This window comes from Pygoscelis adeliae, unplaced genomic scaffold (assembly GCF_000699105.1).
Source record: "Pygoscelis adeliae isolate BGI_AS28 unplaced genomic scaffold, ASM69910v1 Scaffold101, whole genome shotgun sequence".
NCBI lineage: Eukaryota > Metazoa > Chordata > Aves > Sphenisciformes > Spheniscidae > Pygoscelis > Pygoscelis adeliae.
In genome coordinates this window covers 8,635,430-8,650,986 of record NW_008824238.1, presented here as the reverse complement: position 1 = coordinate 8,650,986, position 15,557 = coordinate 8,635,430, and the positions used below count along the sequence as shown (strand labels likewise).

The 15,557-nt window shown below is 39.0% G+C and overlaps 2 protein-coding genes across 2 annotated transcripts in view; both read right to left on the bottom strand.

The window, feature by feature from the left end:
- Positions 1-9,278, bottom strand: part of MYBL1 (v-myb avian myeloblastosis viral oncogene homolog-like 1) — a 33,943-nt gene extending 24,665 nt beyond the window's left edge. The window contains exons 1-2 of the mRNA XM_009335085.1: positions 9,273-9,278; positions 8,823-8,902 (exon numbers count right to left, since the gene is read on the bottom strand). Of these exons, the coding sequence (XP_009333360.1) occupies positions 8,823-8,902; positions 9,273-9,278 (86 nt within the window). The remainder of the gene's footprint in view (positions 1-8,822; positions 8,903-9,272) is intronic.
- Positions 9,279-9,926: 648 nt separating this feature from the next.
- The window catches only part of VCPIP1 (valosin containing protein (p97)/p47 complex interacting protein 1), a gene marked incomplete at its 5' end in the record, with an annotated part of 14,114 nt that continues 8,483 nt past the window's right edge, over positions 9,927-15,557 (bottom strand). Inside the window, one exon of the mRNA XM_009335084.1 lies at positions 9,927-12,830. Coding sequence (XP_009333359.1) covers positions 11,959-12,830 — 872 coding nt within the window. The remainder of the gene's footprint in view (positions 12,831-15,557) is intronic.

The following is a 15,557-nucleotide window of genomic DNA, read 5'->3' as shown; positions in this document are numbered from 1 at the left end:
GGTGGAGCTGCATCCCCCTCTCCATCTCTTCTCAGCTTCCAGTAGCTTCACAAAACCAAGCCAGAGGTCTAGCTACTTCTCTCTTCAGAGACCCTACAACAAGTTGTTTTTCCCAGCTGTTCCTTTAAGAGCATCCCTGAGAAAGAAGGCGCAAACTGGCAGTCTGTCTCTGTAGCGTGACATGGACCGTCTACCCCAAATGCCACCATTTTCAGGGACTGTCCCATCCCATCCCATCCCATCAGGGCTGTCATGGCCCACGAGCCATCGGGCTCAGCCTCAATAGATTTCTGGTCGGACACTCACCAGCCTGCAATATCTGAGTCCCGTTATGCAAGACCTGCTTTCTGCCTTTCCTTGTCCTTCCCAAGACCCCCTTGTGACAAAGGAGAGCTCGATTCCAGCCTAGACCCGAAGAACACGACCAGGTGTAAAGACACTGCTGCAGGTTCAGGGTGGCAGGATGAGGCAAATGTCACCATCACTCCAAGCTCATGGCCCTTGAGTCACAGCGGGCATACTTCCAGTGGCACTTTGCCACTTCCCTGTTGCCTTAGGACTGCTTAGTTGGGTCTCCTGACAAATCAAAACCAAACACCACTAGGACCACCTGTCAGCATTTGGATCCTGCTTGGTTTTTGTAGTGTTCCCCAAGTGCTAACACCAGTGTCCCTTCCAAAGACAGGACACTCACTCACAGTCTTACCCAGATGATTTGATAGGCCAAGTACCCTGGAAGAGACAGTGACGATCCTGTAATTTGCCCCATTACTTATTCCTTCTTGCTAAGCTTCCTGCCGATCTGCAGGGGAAAAAAAAACTCTGTTAGGCATTCATTATGACCCTAACCAACGGCAGATCAGCGACTCTGTCCCTGCTGGGAAACAGGTCCCTCTCTGTGCAACGCTGATGCCTCGGAAGATTTCACCCAGCTGCAGTGGTATGAAGGTACCGCACTATTAGGCCGTATGTCAAGTCCATATGTGTATTATCGGGCTCATTTGTTACTGCTCCAATTCTGTGAGAGTTCCATCTATTCCCTGGCAAAGCCTTTAATGAAGGCTATAATGAAAAAATACCAGTCATGATCCCATTTCATATTGTCACAGAGCTGAAATGATGGAAAAACTCCGCAATACAAGGATATTCCCCAGAAAGCACAGAGCTTAACACCAGTGACATGAAGTCAAGAATTATCAGAATAAATTATGTCCCTGTAGGTTGTTCAGAAACCTTACAATGGAAGAACCCAGAGTCTTTGCAAAGATGATTCTCAGCACAGACAATCAACAAGGCATGCAACTGACTTCTTGCTACGAGAGCGTCAACCTTTGAATCTAGCAAAATTCCTACAAGGTAAAGTCAGGAATTAGGTTTTTTTGAATTGTGGAAGACAAGTGGCTCATTTCCTCAGCAAACAGTTTCCCAACTCAAAAGCAATTGCTGCCAGTCTCATAGAACTAAGGTCTGTAAAGTAAAAGAAACACATGATGGTTGCTAAAATAAAGACCAAGCTCAGTGTAGGTGAGCTTACAGGTTTTTTACCAGATACTTTCCTTTTAGTAGTCTTCAATGCCTTATCACCAGTTCCTCTAGTTATTATCATCTTCAGAGCTCTACACTGGCAGAAACACCAAATGTGTCAATCAAAACCACATGCATCCATCATGTCTTCAGCCCAGCTACTTGACTTGGTCTAGATTCAATGTCACGCCACCGCTCATTCGGCGCCAAAGGTGATCTTGCTTGCATCAGCCCTGTGGGGGTTGAGCTTCCTCCCCATGTTTGGAGAAATTCCTGAGGAAGAGCACGAGGATACTCACCAAATACTCTTAAATTAAAATAGTTCTCCATATGGACAGCACATTATTATCTGCATCTGCTCCATGTCTCAGTACTGAAGATCCCAGCTTGTCATTCGTACTTGAGTCATGTCACAGTCAGTTCAGTGAAGCTGCAGTTCAGAGCAACTTCAACTTGCTGTGTGCCTTCAGAGTCATACTTACTCTTTTTTTTTTTTCTTCTCAGTATCAAAGTTTCTGAAGGGCAATATTCTATTCATGGCTGTTGAAAATGATCTGCTTTTGGTGGAATTCTCTCTAAATGCTCCTTACGACATTTTCCTGAGACGCTAAGTCTTACAGGACCAACCACTTCACCCAGAAGAGTTAACAAGCTCTGTGCACTTTGACTCAATCTATTCATACAGCCTTTCAGAGAGGGGAAAAAGTGCTAATACCTCTGCCTAGCTCAATTAGCCTGTGTTCTGTTAACCGTGACACAGAAGAATTGCATGTACTCTGTGATTTCATGAATTTTTGCTTTACTATATTGACAGGTCTGCATTATTCATGCTAGCGTAGGGAGGGTGGAAATGTAAGGCTTAAAGGCTACCATATCACAAAAATATCGAAATAATTGAGTATATCTGGATGGGCTTAGAACTTATACTAGTGCATTAACCTCCGTGACAATTGTGCACAAAAACCATCCTCTTGCACATTCCCAAAGCAGCCTATATCACCTTTTCAAGGAGGCTGTACGACTGCTCAAAGAACTCTGAGGTGGCCTTTGGATCAAGCCTTGCACTGAAAAAAACAACCGCAGTTCCCAAGTTCAGATCATCAATAAAGCAGCTCCAGAGATATAGCCCTGCCAGGGACCCACACTAGGATCTGCTCAGGCACATACACGAAGAACAAGTTACTTACTGTAGAATAATTGTAGTTCTCAGGGATGAGATTATATTTCAGATCTCATGAGCGGCTCTGTATCCCTGCTTCCGGCAATCCTCAGCTGTCATTGGCTTGAGAAGAAACTGAGGTCACGCTGAGCTCACACTGCCTCTTGCACAGTGTGAGGAAATGGTGTCAGTGCACAGCTCTGATGGACACTGTCACTTAGAAGCCAAGTCCTAAGCCTCAACTCATCTGCTTATGCAAGTACAGTGGCAGCTACACCGCTAGTATTCCTTTGAAGAGACAAATTTCCAGTTGGCAACCACTTCACCTATGGTTTCAGTGGCATGGGTGTTAATTTAGATGAGACACTATATAGGCAAACAGATTACTTTTTAGGGGTTAAAAGTGGAACAGCCTTGAATCAATCAAAAGGAGGAAAAAAAATTCCCAAATTTACACTCGACATTACCTATGACCGTGCTATCAACCCTCCCAATAAATAATAATGATACTGCTGCAAGGTTAGATTATAATATTAATCTCAATTAACAAGCTTTACTAATTTATGTTTATTTTGGAAATCACAGAAGAATAATTTTACTGGTTCTGGTCAGGCATGGAAATGTTTTGAAACTTTTTTTTTTTTTACAAACATACATACAACTTTGGAGACCGAAGGGATCGTTTAGAAGTCACCTGTTCATCAGGTATTAGCAGTACGCATTTTCCCATGCTGTTTTGGAATTATGCCCTAGAAAGTCATCACTACAAATGCAGGAGAAGTCAACCTAATCCTTAGATTTTGCCAACCCCAGGAGTAAACAATTGGTCCTAATGCAAGGGCTTTGTAAAGCAGTCGGAGCCAGACTGAGCCAACCAAATGGTCAGGTGGGTAAACAGTAGCCAGGCAGCAGTAACCGTGTCCCAGCAGCAGCCTGAGCTAGATTCAAGCAAACAGCTTGAGTTCGACAGTACCCTGGTGATAAATGGAAAGCACTGGCTTGACTTTCTACCCCCCAAATAAAAAAACACTTTATAAAAAGAATACCGTTCTGATCCCCTACTTCCCAAACTAGCAACAAGACTCTCTCATTCCCACTCCTAACACTGATTGCAGTAACAGGAGTCACGGAGACAAATCTTCCAGTATCACAACCAGCAATCCCAGAGATGCCGGCCTCTGCTGCTTGCACAACTGCGGTTTACCTCTTTTTCCAAGGCAGTGTTGCCCCCATGCCCTGCAGAATTCCAGCAGGAGGAGAGGAGAGAGAGCGGAGAGCGCTTACAGATGCGGAAGACTGCACACCTCCATCCTGGCTCCACCTCTGCAGTCAGCAATGAGTGTCCATGAAAGGTCCTTAGTTATTGGAAATGTATTTTCTGAGTTTGTGCAAGGATGCGAGTTTAGGAGAGTTTCAAATGTAGAACCTCAGGTTAGGGTTGGAAAGATCCGAAACATTAAATAAAAAAAAAGACAACTTTCAGAGCAGACAATAGATAACTGGGGATTTTGAGGCTGATGGCTTACTAGAGACCTGAGATAGTTCAAAGTTTCCAAACTAAGAAGGGAACGGGCTAGCTCGGCTGACTTCAAATACAAGGAAGAAAAAAAAATACATTTGTGAATATGGCAGGGTAAAGAAGAAGTTAAGGTTAGGAGAAACAGAGGGAGCAAAGAAATAAATACTGGCATTTAGTTTCTTCCATTGTACCATGCCTTGAATTTTCTTATTTTGAAAGCAAAAGGAAGCAGGTACTCTTGACCCTTATTTCCTGCATCCCTCCTGCTGTCTGCAAAAATAATTGCTATTTCCAGCATGTGTCTTCGGAAGGCAAGAAGGACCTTATTTTAAGAAAGACATAGTGGGGGGAAAGGTAGTATTCTTGTATGTGCAATGTTCAGATGTAGGACTTGGGTATGTACTGAGCAACACTTGAGTAGTTTTGAACATACAAATAGGTAGAAATAGGAGTTATTTCATTCCCCGCAATTTTAAGTTGGGCCCTTGCCTTTTCCGTGTGTTTTGGCTTTTTTCTTGCTGCCACAAACCCTACATCATCATGTGGCATCAACTGGTGAGGTCTCACCCCTTCTCTCACACTGGGTGGAAAAGTATGTATTTGGCAGCTTTTGCTCCTAGGAGAAAAGAAAGGTGGATCTCAGGGAAATCCCCAGATTTAGAGTGAGCCACTGCAGCTTCTAAAGCTCATCACCCTGGAGGTGGAACAACATGAAACATGGTTGCCCTACAGAACTACCTGGTGATTTTTAGAATCATTGATAAATCCTTATGTATCTTCTTCCTTCTACCTGAATATGCCCACAAGTCCTCTGCTCTCTTAGGAATCTCCCTTCATTCCTTTCTGTCCCATACATACGGGTCTCGGAGGAAATCAAACAAGGTTTTCATTTCTATCAGTCTAATCTGTGTGAAATTGGGTCATTTATCTATTGCCTCTTACTGTCTCCATGAGCAGCAGTATAAACAGAGGACAATAAGCTTACAAAAGCGTCCGTGGTAAAAATGATTCAGTGTGTAAGTCCAAATGGCAGATGAAAGCAAACAGGAAAGCTAGCCCAACATCAGAAGAGACCTCTTTAGGATTTGCAGAGTCTGCACAAATGCATGTGGGAACGAAGAGAGAGGTTAGGATTAGGAGGGCATCTGGCAAGTCTCTCACTACATTTATACAACATGACAATCTGGAAGAAGCTTCATTTTAAAGAAAATCTTATAGACTGAATTGACAAAATAGCCTATAAAATCAAGTTTTATTATTCTGAAAGAAGTTGCTTGAACCATGCCTTAAAGTTTTCTAAAAAATGACTGTGCATTTCACGCAGCCAGGCTCCACAGACTATTGGCTAATAAGAACCACAGCACCTTCTAAACCTTCTTCTAATTTCTGGTAACTTCCTTCCACCTGCCGTCTTTCTTTTAATTTTTTACTTATTGAATACAAGTTTCCAAACAGCACAGACCCAGTCCAGATCTACGGGATCACTTTAGAAATGAAATTAGATTTGCTACCAGCAAGACAAGCCACTGGAAGTATTATTTCCAGCAGAAAACCAAATTAGGTAGTCGTTTAAAAAAACAGAGGTGGATAAAGTCCAAACACAAGTCTGTGCAGCTCTCTCTTAATCATCAAATCAATGCCTTCCATTAACAGAGTATAATAGTCTTTTCTGAAGCCTCTTAAAGTGTCTGCAAGTTACTGCAACGGAGGTCATGCTTACACTGAAGCCCAATGCCTTTGATGGTATTAATAAGTGTTCAGAATCACCCAGCGTACATCAATTTAAGTAATTCAAATCAGAATAACCCATTTCAAAACAGTTGCGGCAACCATGTTTCTGTAATGTCAGCTTGGCCATCAAGTCTACTATGGATCCAAACACTACTACTTTTCTTTATCTATCATTAAGAAGTAAATATCCAAAACATCACAGATCAGTAGAAGCCAACATATATCAAAGCCTCAATAAAATAAACTCCACATCAAACAAAGCGACAGTTTCTATTAACTTTTGCCGTCAATATACGTGTGAATGGACTCTTCGTAATACCAAAAGCACCTTCCACAACTCACTACACGTGCTGAAGAACATTCAAGGTTCACTCTCACCCTGATCCTAGGGAGAAAATTACGTTGTGAGGGGTCTTGTTCTGGCAGGAAGCTGGGATTTTGCAGGGATGTTAGAACAGATTTGCTATGGACATACCTAAGGAAAAAAAAAAACAAACAACAAACCCAACAACTCCAATCTAAAATAGAAAAAATTTAGACAGACATTAAGGCTGTACAATTAGTAGCAGAAGAAAAGTGAAAACACTTTGAAAGCACTCTTAACTTGGTTGCTTCCTACATTCAGTACTGGTTTTGGCTCAGATTGTAAACACTGCATTAATAAAGATGAGTAAATTTCTAGCTTAGCATTAAGCATTTAAGCCTTTGAAATACAAATCTTCCAAAGGATAATTTTCAATTCTTCATGATATGACATGCAATCAAAGTTAACTCTGTATATTTACCCCCATCATTTTAAAGAATGCTTTAATGCTAGCACACTTTGAATTAAAGCCTTTCGATAAATACAGGAAGAAGTAACAGAGTTTTGCAGATGGGTTTTATGACTTCTTTTTAGGCTCAAAAGTAATGATTACAGACAATTTTTGAAACAAAATACCACGTGTAGCTGGTGGAAAAAGCACAGAGATAATTTAAGTAGTTGTCAATATGTTCATCTTTGAGCATTGCCAAATTTTCAAAAGCCTAGTTCTTCCAAATTACACTATTCATACTTGCATATTGCATGCATTAAAATTTTGCTTTGAAATACATTTTGACCAATGTTTCAAACCACAGACTGCAAGTTATCTTAAATGTCATGTATGACTTGGTCAGCGTTTTTCTACACCCTCTTCTTGGTGACAACTTTGAAAAAAGATTCAGATCTCAGGTTTTGGTCTCAAATATATAAAAACCTGTTCTAAAAATCTCTCAAATTCAAAGGTCCTGTGTGTTTAATGAAATATTCAGAACAGGTATGAGGTCAAGAAAACTTCTCCATAAAGAGTTTTTCTTTCAAAAAAGTTTCTTTTAAACAGAAACATAACTAAAGCAAAATGGATGACATCAGAGTTTACTTTTCTAAGATTTGTACCAGTTTTTCAACTTCTGTACTAGTATTCATGTCTGGAAGTATAATGCAATTTATATGTAGAATGCAGAAGTTAATATAATTACAACTCATTCATTTTGTAGCCAAATCAGCGTTAATTAAACAGGCTAATGTGTGAAAGGCTAGATAAAAGTTGCACCTTATAAAACCAAAGCAGATGTTTTAACTTATAGTTTTAATATAGCAATCAAAGAAAATTCCAAATACTGTACAGTGAAGTGTAGTATAGTACACTATATACTGTTATAATACACTATTGTTACATTACAGATAAAAAAATCAAATATAATTAGTACAGCAATCACAAATAAACCAAACCAAACTGTGCTGGATAACAGCCAGTACTGTGAAGATGGTACAGTTTCTATGCTAATTTATTTTTAATTCAACATGTAAAGCACTTACTGTTTAAAAAGATTTGTTTTCTAAATATATACACTATTTTAATTCTTATTTATACATTTTAAATAGCATTCCCTCCTAAAAGTGCACTCTTTCATTTCTTGGCAATAATCCTCATTAAACGTAAAATAATTCTGAAAATACCACTCTTGTTTCAACCTTTTATTGCTCAACCGCAGGCGTAAGGGCTCAGAGGGAATCCTGCATTCTAAAGATCTTAAGCAACTTCTTCAATTTTAAGAAGCTAAACTGATATCCACACGCAAAACAAAGAAACCACTTACTGATGTGGTTTTTTAAACAGAAGGATCAATTTCATATTATTATTTTTTTACAAAAGCATGTAGATTCTGCTACTTGAAAATGGGAGCCAAACAAATGTGGAGGTAACAGTGGCATCTTCTTAAATCGTTCATTTTTCATATATTTCAGATGGAGCATCGCTCTCCCAATTGTAAGCATACTATGAATTTTACTACCTGGCATTTTCAGTGCATTGAAAAAGTAGCAAGCAACTCTGCTAACCTCGTGACAGTGACAATAGATTCTACTTTTTGAAAGATTGTAAATTAAGCATTTTGGTCTTGAACGTATGCCTGTTGTACAGGGTTGTTAGCAGCCAGCCTTGTGGCACTGTGCCTCTGTGATGCTGCTAGAGCATTCTGTCAGAGGCAACGTCTAGCTCACACTCTGTATCTATCAGAAGACTAATATAAACTACACGGGATTCACAAAGCCAACGATATACGTTGCTGTTTTGTGACTGTAACAGTGAAGACATCCCAAATATACGATTTCATTTGAAAAGCTGCTATTTATTTTCCCCTCACTGAAATGCAAACAATTCACAGAGAAACAGCAGTATCAAAAAGTCAGTATTACTAAGCAGCCAGCCATTTGAAGTAGTAAAAATCTTGCATTTGCCTGGAAAACTGATCTGCTCTTCTGAGGTTTCCCATATGCTCATCATCAATCCAGTTCATTCTCCTTTTTTTTTTTTTTGTACTGGGCCTGTATTTTCAGTAATCATCTCTCATTTAGGTTATACATACTAAGCCATAGTAAAGTTTAGGATTTTCAAATAATTTAAGTCTTCTTTGCCATGAGACCCTGTGTAGAAGGTGGTTGGCCCCTAGACGAGAAAGTAATCAAGGCAGGTACTCAAAAAGAATTTAGAACCACAGCCTAAGTCCAGAGGCAATTCAGTAGCGAGAAGTCGGGGGTTTGTTGAGAAAGGGACACTCTTCACACCATTTGAGAAGTCCTATTGACAGGGCTTCACATCCACAATGAGTCAACATCTTCCCTGCCCTTGTACCCCACCACCGTTTTCCTGACTCTAACAGGGAAATCTAACAAGCACATGGGTGCTCCTAAGACAGGCACACGGATTTGCCTCAACTTACGTTTGCACCCACTGCTAGCAATCAAATGAAACATCTCTTCAAACTTACACTTCAGTGTTCTTTATTTCACTTCTCCCGTACAGTTACACATCTCACCGGCATGTAGATGAAGTTTAGCTTCACTTGAGAGTATCAAAAGCCATCTTTCTCAAAAACACTGATATTTAAATGCATGAGAAAGCTACGTGAAATAAGAACACTGCAAAGAAATATGCACAATCCTGCTTTACACCGGAGGAATTCACATCAGCAGATCTTTGACACCATTTTACCATTCCTTTTTGAAACCATTTTGTTTTATGAACTGGAGAGTTCTGATCTACATGACTTGAGTGGACCCAAGGTGATGTGACACTAAGGGTGTGTCAAACAGAGCTATTATCTGTGTCCATTTCTATTTACATAAGAAGAAAAATTTCAAATTACTGCTGAAATGGGAAGTGTGTCAAAATTAAACCAAGCCTTCCTCTTTACACAATAAAAGGCACACAAGCTTCTGTAGTCTTACTGGAAAGGCATGAAAGCAGTAAGCATCTTCCCTTGAGATAAGGATGATGTGCAATAAATATTTCAATTTATTTCAAACTTAAAATTCTCTCATATACACTACTCATATTTTCTTCAGCCGAGGAAGACTTCTTTTTCAAAAGAAAAGGTTAAAAATGTCTAAGTGATAGTTACCTTGTCTAAAATGCAAGAGATCCAGGTGATCCCCCCCCCCCCCCCTTTAGCCCAGGCCCCCCCCCCCCCCCCGCCTCTTCCGACTTAAACTCCTTCCCAGGAACAGGCCACTGCTATACTTTTCTAAACCTCACACTGTGACAAAGCACAAACCTCTACTCAACATTTGCTATATTGAAATAGCCTTCAGACGGCTAGACCAATTCATGGGAGACTAAATGTTTTCAGAAGTCATGGCAGGCTTCCAGCTGCTGCATGTGCATCCTGTTTCTCATTGAATAAGCCCTGCCAGTTAATCAGTGCATCAGCAAGGTCAGTTCTGGTGAGCCAAATTACTTCATACATTCCAAGCTTCCAAATTGCTAACTTACAGGTTAGCAATTTGAGATCTTAAAAATTTTCATTTATTTGTGAAAAGGTGATTCTTATTTTTTACCTATAAGTAGTGTACTAAATCATAAAATATTTATTCCCTCTACACAAAAAGTTAACCAACAGAGGCATTTTAATTTACTTTGACAAAACGGGAGCTATCCTTTAAGTGACTCGCTTCAGTTAATTTTTACATACAAAAATAAATCCTCCCTCACGGGACATTTTATCATACTAATGCTTAGAACTGTTTAAGTGATTAGAAATGTAAAAACTGAGGAGACTTTTCTGAATACAAACATATACAATACAAACAACATTTGTGAACTGGTAAAAACCCACATGTGCACAAACACAGACTTCAATATTTAAATGCTCTTAATTCCTTTGAAGCTGTACTAACATCTTTCATCCATTCAATGTTATTTTACCATTAGAGGAAGCAACAATAGTGCACTTAAATATGACTATGAAGATAGGAAGCAAAGTGCAGTATCAGATACACGTTCCATCCTTAGGGAGCAAGCACAATGGCTGCTTCTTAAGAACTAGCACTGCAGGTCTGATGAACACACTACTTAAGTGGATACCAGCTACATTATCACTGATGCAGGGAAATCTGCATCACAAACTGAAGTGAGGCTAATAGAGGTGGGCAGTCTTTACAGACACCAAAACAGCATGTATTCCTTGTTTCCATGGAGTAAACAGCAAGCTTCCAACAGCTCAGTTATCACTGATATTTTAGGATAATGTATGTTAGAGAGTCATTTCCTTCCAATAAATTGTTAACCTGCTCTGAAGAGGACAGCTGTTATTTAACTTTTGCCATTACTAACCAATGCTAGTAATCAAAGTCTTTTAAAAGAAATGGATTTTGCCATTGAACATGTGTTGCTTCTTGCAATTGCCAACTTCTTCTCTCCTGTAGTTGTATTAGAAGTTGCACAACATCTGACCAGCTCGGTATTTGGGTGTACTTACTAACAGAGCACCAAAATGGTTGTGTTGGCTCAGACAGCCATGCATAACCACACCACATTCACTTTATCTTCTTCATACACTAAGTAGCCTTTTTTCTAACTTGCTGCAACTGACAATATGCAGAAATTAGAGAGTTTACTAAAGTTACAATTATTCCAAGATTTCTGACAATCGTATACAGCTGTATGAATGAAAAAGTTTTTAAATCGGAGGAAGTGCCAGCACAATGTAATTGAAGTACTGTATATGCTGCATTATCAAGTTTAGCAGAAGTTTAGTTTCAGTTGCTTTTTGAAATGTATGTACAATTCAATGTTTATAGTGTATTGTTGAGTGGAATTAAGTACCTGGGACAGGATTAACTTTGTCACGTTTCTAGTTTTGCCTCTTCTAGCCTTTCCAGTAGCTTTAAACTAGCATGGTAAGAACCTTGCATGGGCTTAAATTTTAAGACTTTTAAGGAATTAAAAATGACAAGGAATTTTCAAGAACCCACATTTACAGCAGATATTCATCTCAGTGCATTTCCTAATAACTAATTTACAGGTAACAGAGCCAGCCTGGGCAGCAGTATGGTAATATTGAAAGCTATTGCCAATCACACACTTGCTTATCATGCACTGAATAAGATGATATAATCTTTGACATACATACAAGATTTAATAACTAATCACTTTGTGTGGCCCAGCCAATAAACATTACATTTGAACAGTAATTTCTTCTACCCTTATTAGATTTTAACCTATCAAGAGTGATCCATTGGCTCAGTTGCATTAGTGATTCCTGCATCTTGACTATCCATCTCCTCAAGCTCCTCAACAGAATTTCCCTTTTGTGCTTTAGACCTTGCAGGGAATGTTGTTCCCACAGAATTCACCATGTTACCATCAGTTGATTCGGTATTCAAGTGTTCAGTACCACCTGGTGCAGGAAACAATTCGGGTAAGCCAGCCTGAAAGCTCCCAGTTTTAGCAGTTGAACTCACTGCCTCTACTTTTCTTTGAGATAGATCAACTGATGCTGACTGCTCTGTATTCTGATCCCGCAAATGTCTATCCATTGAAGCCTGAATAGAAGAGACCATTTCCTGCAACTTTTTTCTCTGTGCCTCAATCAAAGTGGGGTCAAGCTGCCTGCTGTCTCTCATTGTCACAACTCCCGGAGCAATTCGGATAAGCTCACTGTTACCAGAAGCAGCTGTGAATACAGAAGGCTCAATTTTAGCAGAAGGACTGAAGTCCGTTTCTGTGCTATGCTTTCTTAAAAGTGGTGTTTCCCTGGCTCTTTGATCATGTTGTTGACTACTAGATGCAGTTCCTAGGGAATGGCCCTTTCCTTGAAATGCAGTTATGTTATGTAGTTGTTCAGATTTCTTTTTCACTACTCCACCACTACCCAGCTTCAGCATTCCGTGTGAAGGACTTGCTTCCCTGCTTCTTGAAGCAGCTTCTGCTCGCACTTGACTTAAGGCCTCTTTAACCAACTCTTCAACGTCAGGACCAATAGGAAAGTGCCCAGCAGCATCCACACACAGCTCTAATCTGTCTTCTGCTGCATTGTACACAAAGTTTTTACCAGGCAGATGTGGAAAAGTACAGTGCTTGCCATCAGCCAAACCTATAAAGATAGAAGGTGTTATTCAAAGTGCTAACATATTTTAAGGCATGCTCTAAATACACAGTAATTATTGCATTTAAATTTATAGCATCAAGTATGTAAAAAAAACCCACACTGAAACTTACTACTGTGGGAGAAAAACAATTGAGGCTTGTATGCCATATGATACCAATCACAATGTACCTCTAAGATGCTGCTGCCTTCTATGGTGATTCTAATGAAGAGACAGGACTGTAGTATTACTAGATAAAATAACCACCTTGCTGGGACTTGCAGCTCTAATACAACAGAAGTTAAAGAAATAGCACGTGCTTGCAGTAACACAAAGGCAGCCAAACGCCATCACTACCACCACCACCCCCTGCCCCAAAACTACACAAAACCAAACAAACAAAACCCCAGAAAACTGCCAAAGAGCACATTTCAAATAACTGTCTATCTGGAGAAGTACTATTTAAGACCACTTCCATATTAGTTAGAATTGTAGTAGGATTTCAGGGTGTACAACTGCTGCTAAGCCTGAGGAATTTCAAATTTGCTATTTGTCATTTTCTCAGAGAGGAAGTGTTGCTAGGTAAACAAAAGTGTTTCAAGCTTACTATGTTTAGTAGTCCTGGAGATTATAACTATTAGCCTTTACAAAACAAACATGAGGCGTAATATTTTTGATCTGCTGTTGTTTCATTGTCCCACTTAAAATTTGACCAATCTGCTAAAATTGAGAGTTCACTAGACGAATTTAAGTTCTGAAGCTGCTGTGTCAAAAATGGGCAACATTGGGTTTTCCAGTTTATCATCATAAAATACAAAATAACTCTTTCAACTCTGTCCCATACAGGTTGTGGTAAAAGTAGTAAGGTATTACTTCAGTGATGATGGCTTTCTGCGAGTTAAAAGCTATCTGCAGATAAAAACTTGGCTGCAACAACTCTCTTCGCTTCAGTTCTATCAGCTATGCAAGGAGAGCTACAATAGAAAAACACTTTTTAAAAAGTGCCAGGAATAGGTGAATTAATGGGATTTTTCCTCATATTCTCTTGCAATTCTTGAAGAAAAACACCAGAAATTATGCAGAAGGGAAGAAACACAACAAACAAATCCTATTTCTGTGTTATCAAACACAATGCAGTCAAAACAAGCCTTCTCAATGAAAAAGGTCACTCAAATAATTTGAAACATTATTAAACTGTGTTTATACTGATGAACCAACTGACCAATCTCACTCATCCTCCACAGCTTCTGACTCACACACTTTTACAGTTGCAGAGAATCTACAGATGAGATTTTATTTCGAGAACTTCAGACAAGTAGCTCCTTTCTTTACATATCCATGGGAACCAATAACCAAACAGCCAAAACACACACAGAACAAAATTTAACCCCAAACACCCATCCATCTAACTTAGCCTGAAGAACATATTTTAACCACATCATTTACCAGTTCAACCTTCATTTGCAAAAGAGAGCGCTGTAACAGCTTCTATGATAGACCAAAACTGCCTCAGAAACTACAATCCCGACATCTCAAAATAAGATCTTAAACAAGATCTACTAAATCAAATTTCAATTGATTAACAGTACCTACACTTGATAGAAAGCTTTGTTCCAAATGTCTGGTATAAGAGTTGCATTATTACATTAACTAAAATATTACAAATAGGTAAGGAGCTTCTTTAAGTGAAAAAAATAGTTAGATTGTTCCACACCATAATTGTTTAACGTGGAAATTTAGTAGTTCATAAAATGTTAAAATTATACAAGTATGTTAATGCTGAAATAGTAATTCTACCTACCAAGGTAGTATAAATACCTGCACAGAAAAAAATGCAATAATGTTCAAATACAAAATATCATCTCCCACAGCCTCAGTTCTTACATTGTCAGTTGGCAAAAATGACTTTTAAGTCAGGCATTTTCTGTGAGTTAATGACTAGCTGGGTTAAAATCCTTTGAATTCATATCAGGTTCCTAACTCTGGCTAGTCATTAATCGGTCCAAAACGTCCTTTCCTTCAGGCACTGTTTAAGCTAATTCACTTGCCACAAACAATACGCCAGTCTTTACTGTACAAGCATAGTAAAAGAAAGAAAACTAAAAGGAAACAGATCTGCTATAAGACAGTTGCATGCTAATTCTATTACCCAGGCTAATAATTCAGTGAGAGGTAGTGGGCATTGAGTATACCACGCATTTTAATTACTGCAAACAGAACAGAAATTACGTGGTAAAATACCTGTTTCCAGAAATAATCAAGATTAAGTTAAGGTTGATGAAACTGCCTAAGAAGAAATCAAACAGTGAGAAGGCAGCAAAGGAATCATTATTACAGATGAAACCACAAGAGCTAAACCATGAATGCAAAGACTTCAGTAAGAAAATAAACTTTAAATGAGAGAAAATAACTGAATAGTACTTTCTTCTCTAAAGAAACAGATGTTATTCTTTGTAGATAGTATTTGTAAAGCCATCTAAAAATCAAATATACTCTTAACTACTTGCTTGGTTATTCTGCACATAGTCCAAGATGCGACATTTATCAATGCAAGAAGGGGGTGGATAGCTTTGCTTTTGAACAATAATCTTAGGAATATGAAAGACAAATTTAACGAACCATTTAAATTTAAAACATGCAGTACTCCTGTATAAAATATCTACTAAGAAGCACACTAGAAAGATGAACTGCTTATCCAGTAAGTGTTTTAAAGTATAACAGGAATAGGTCCTATG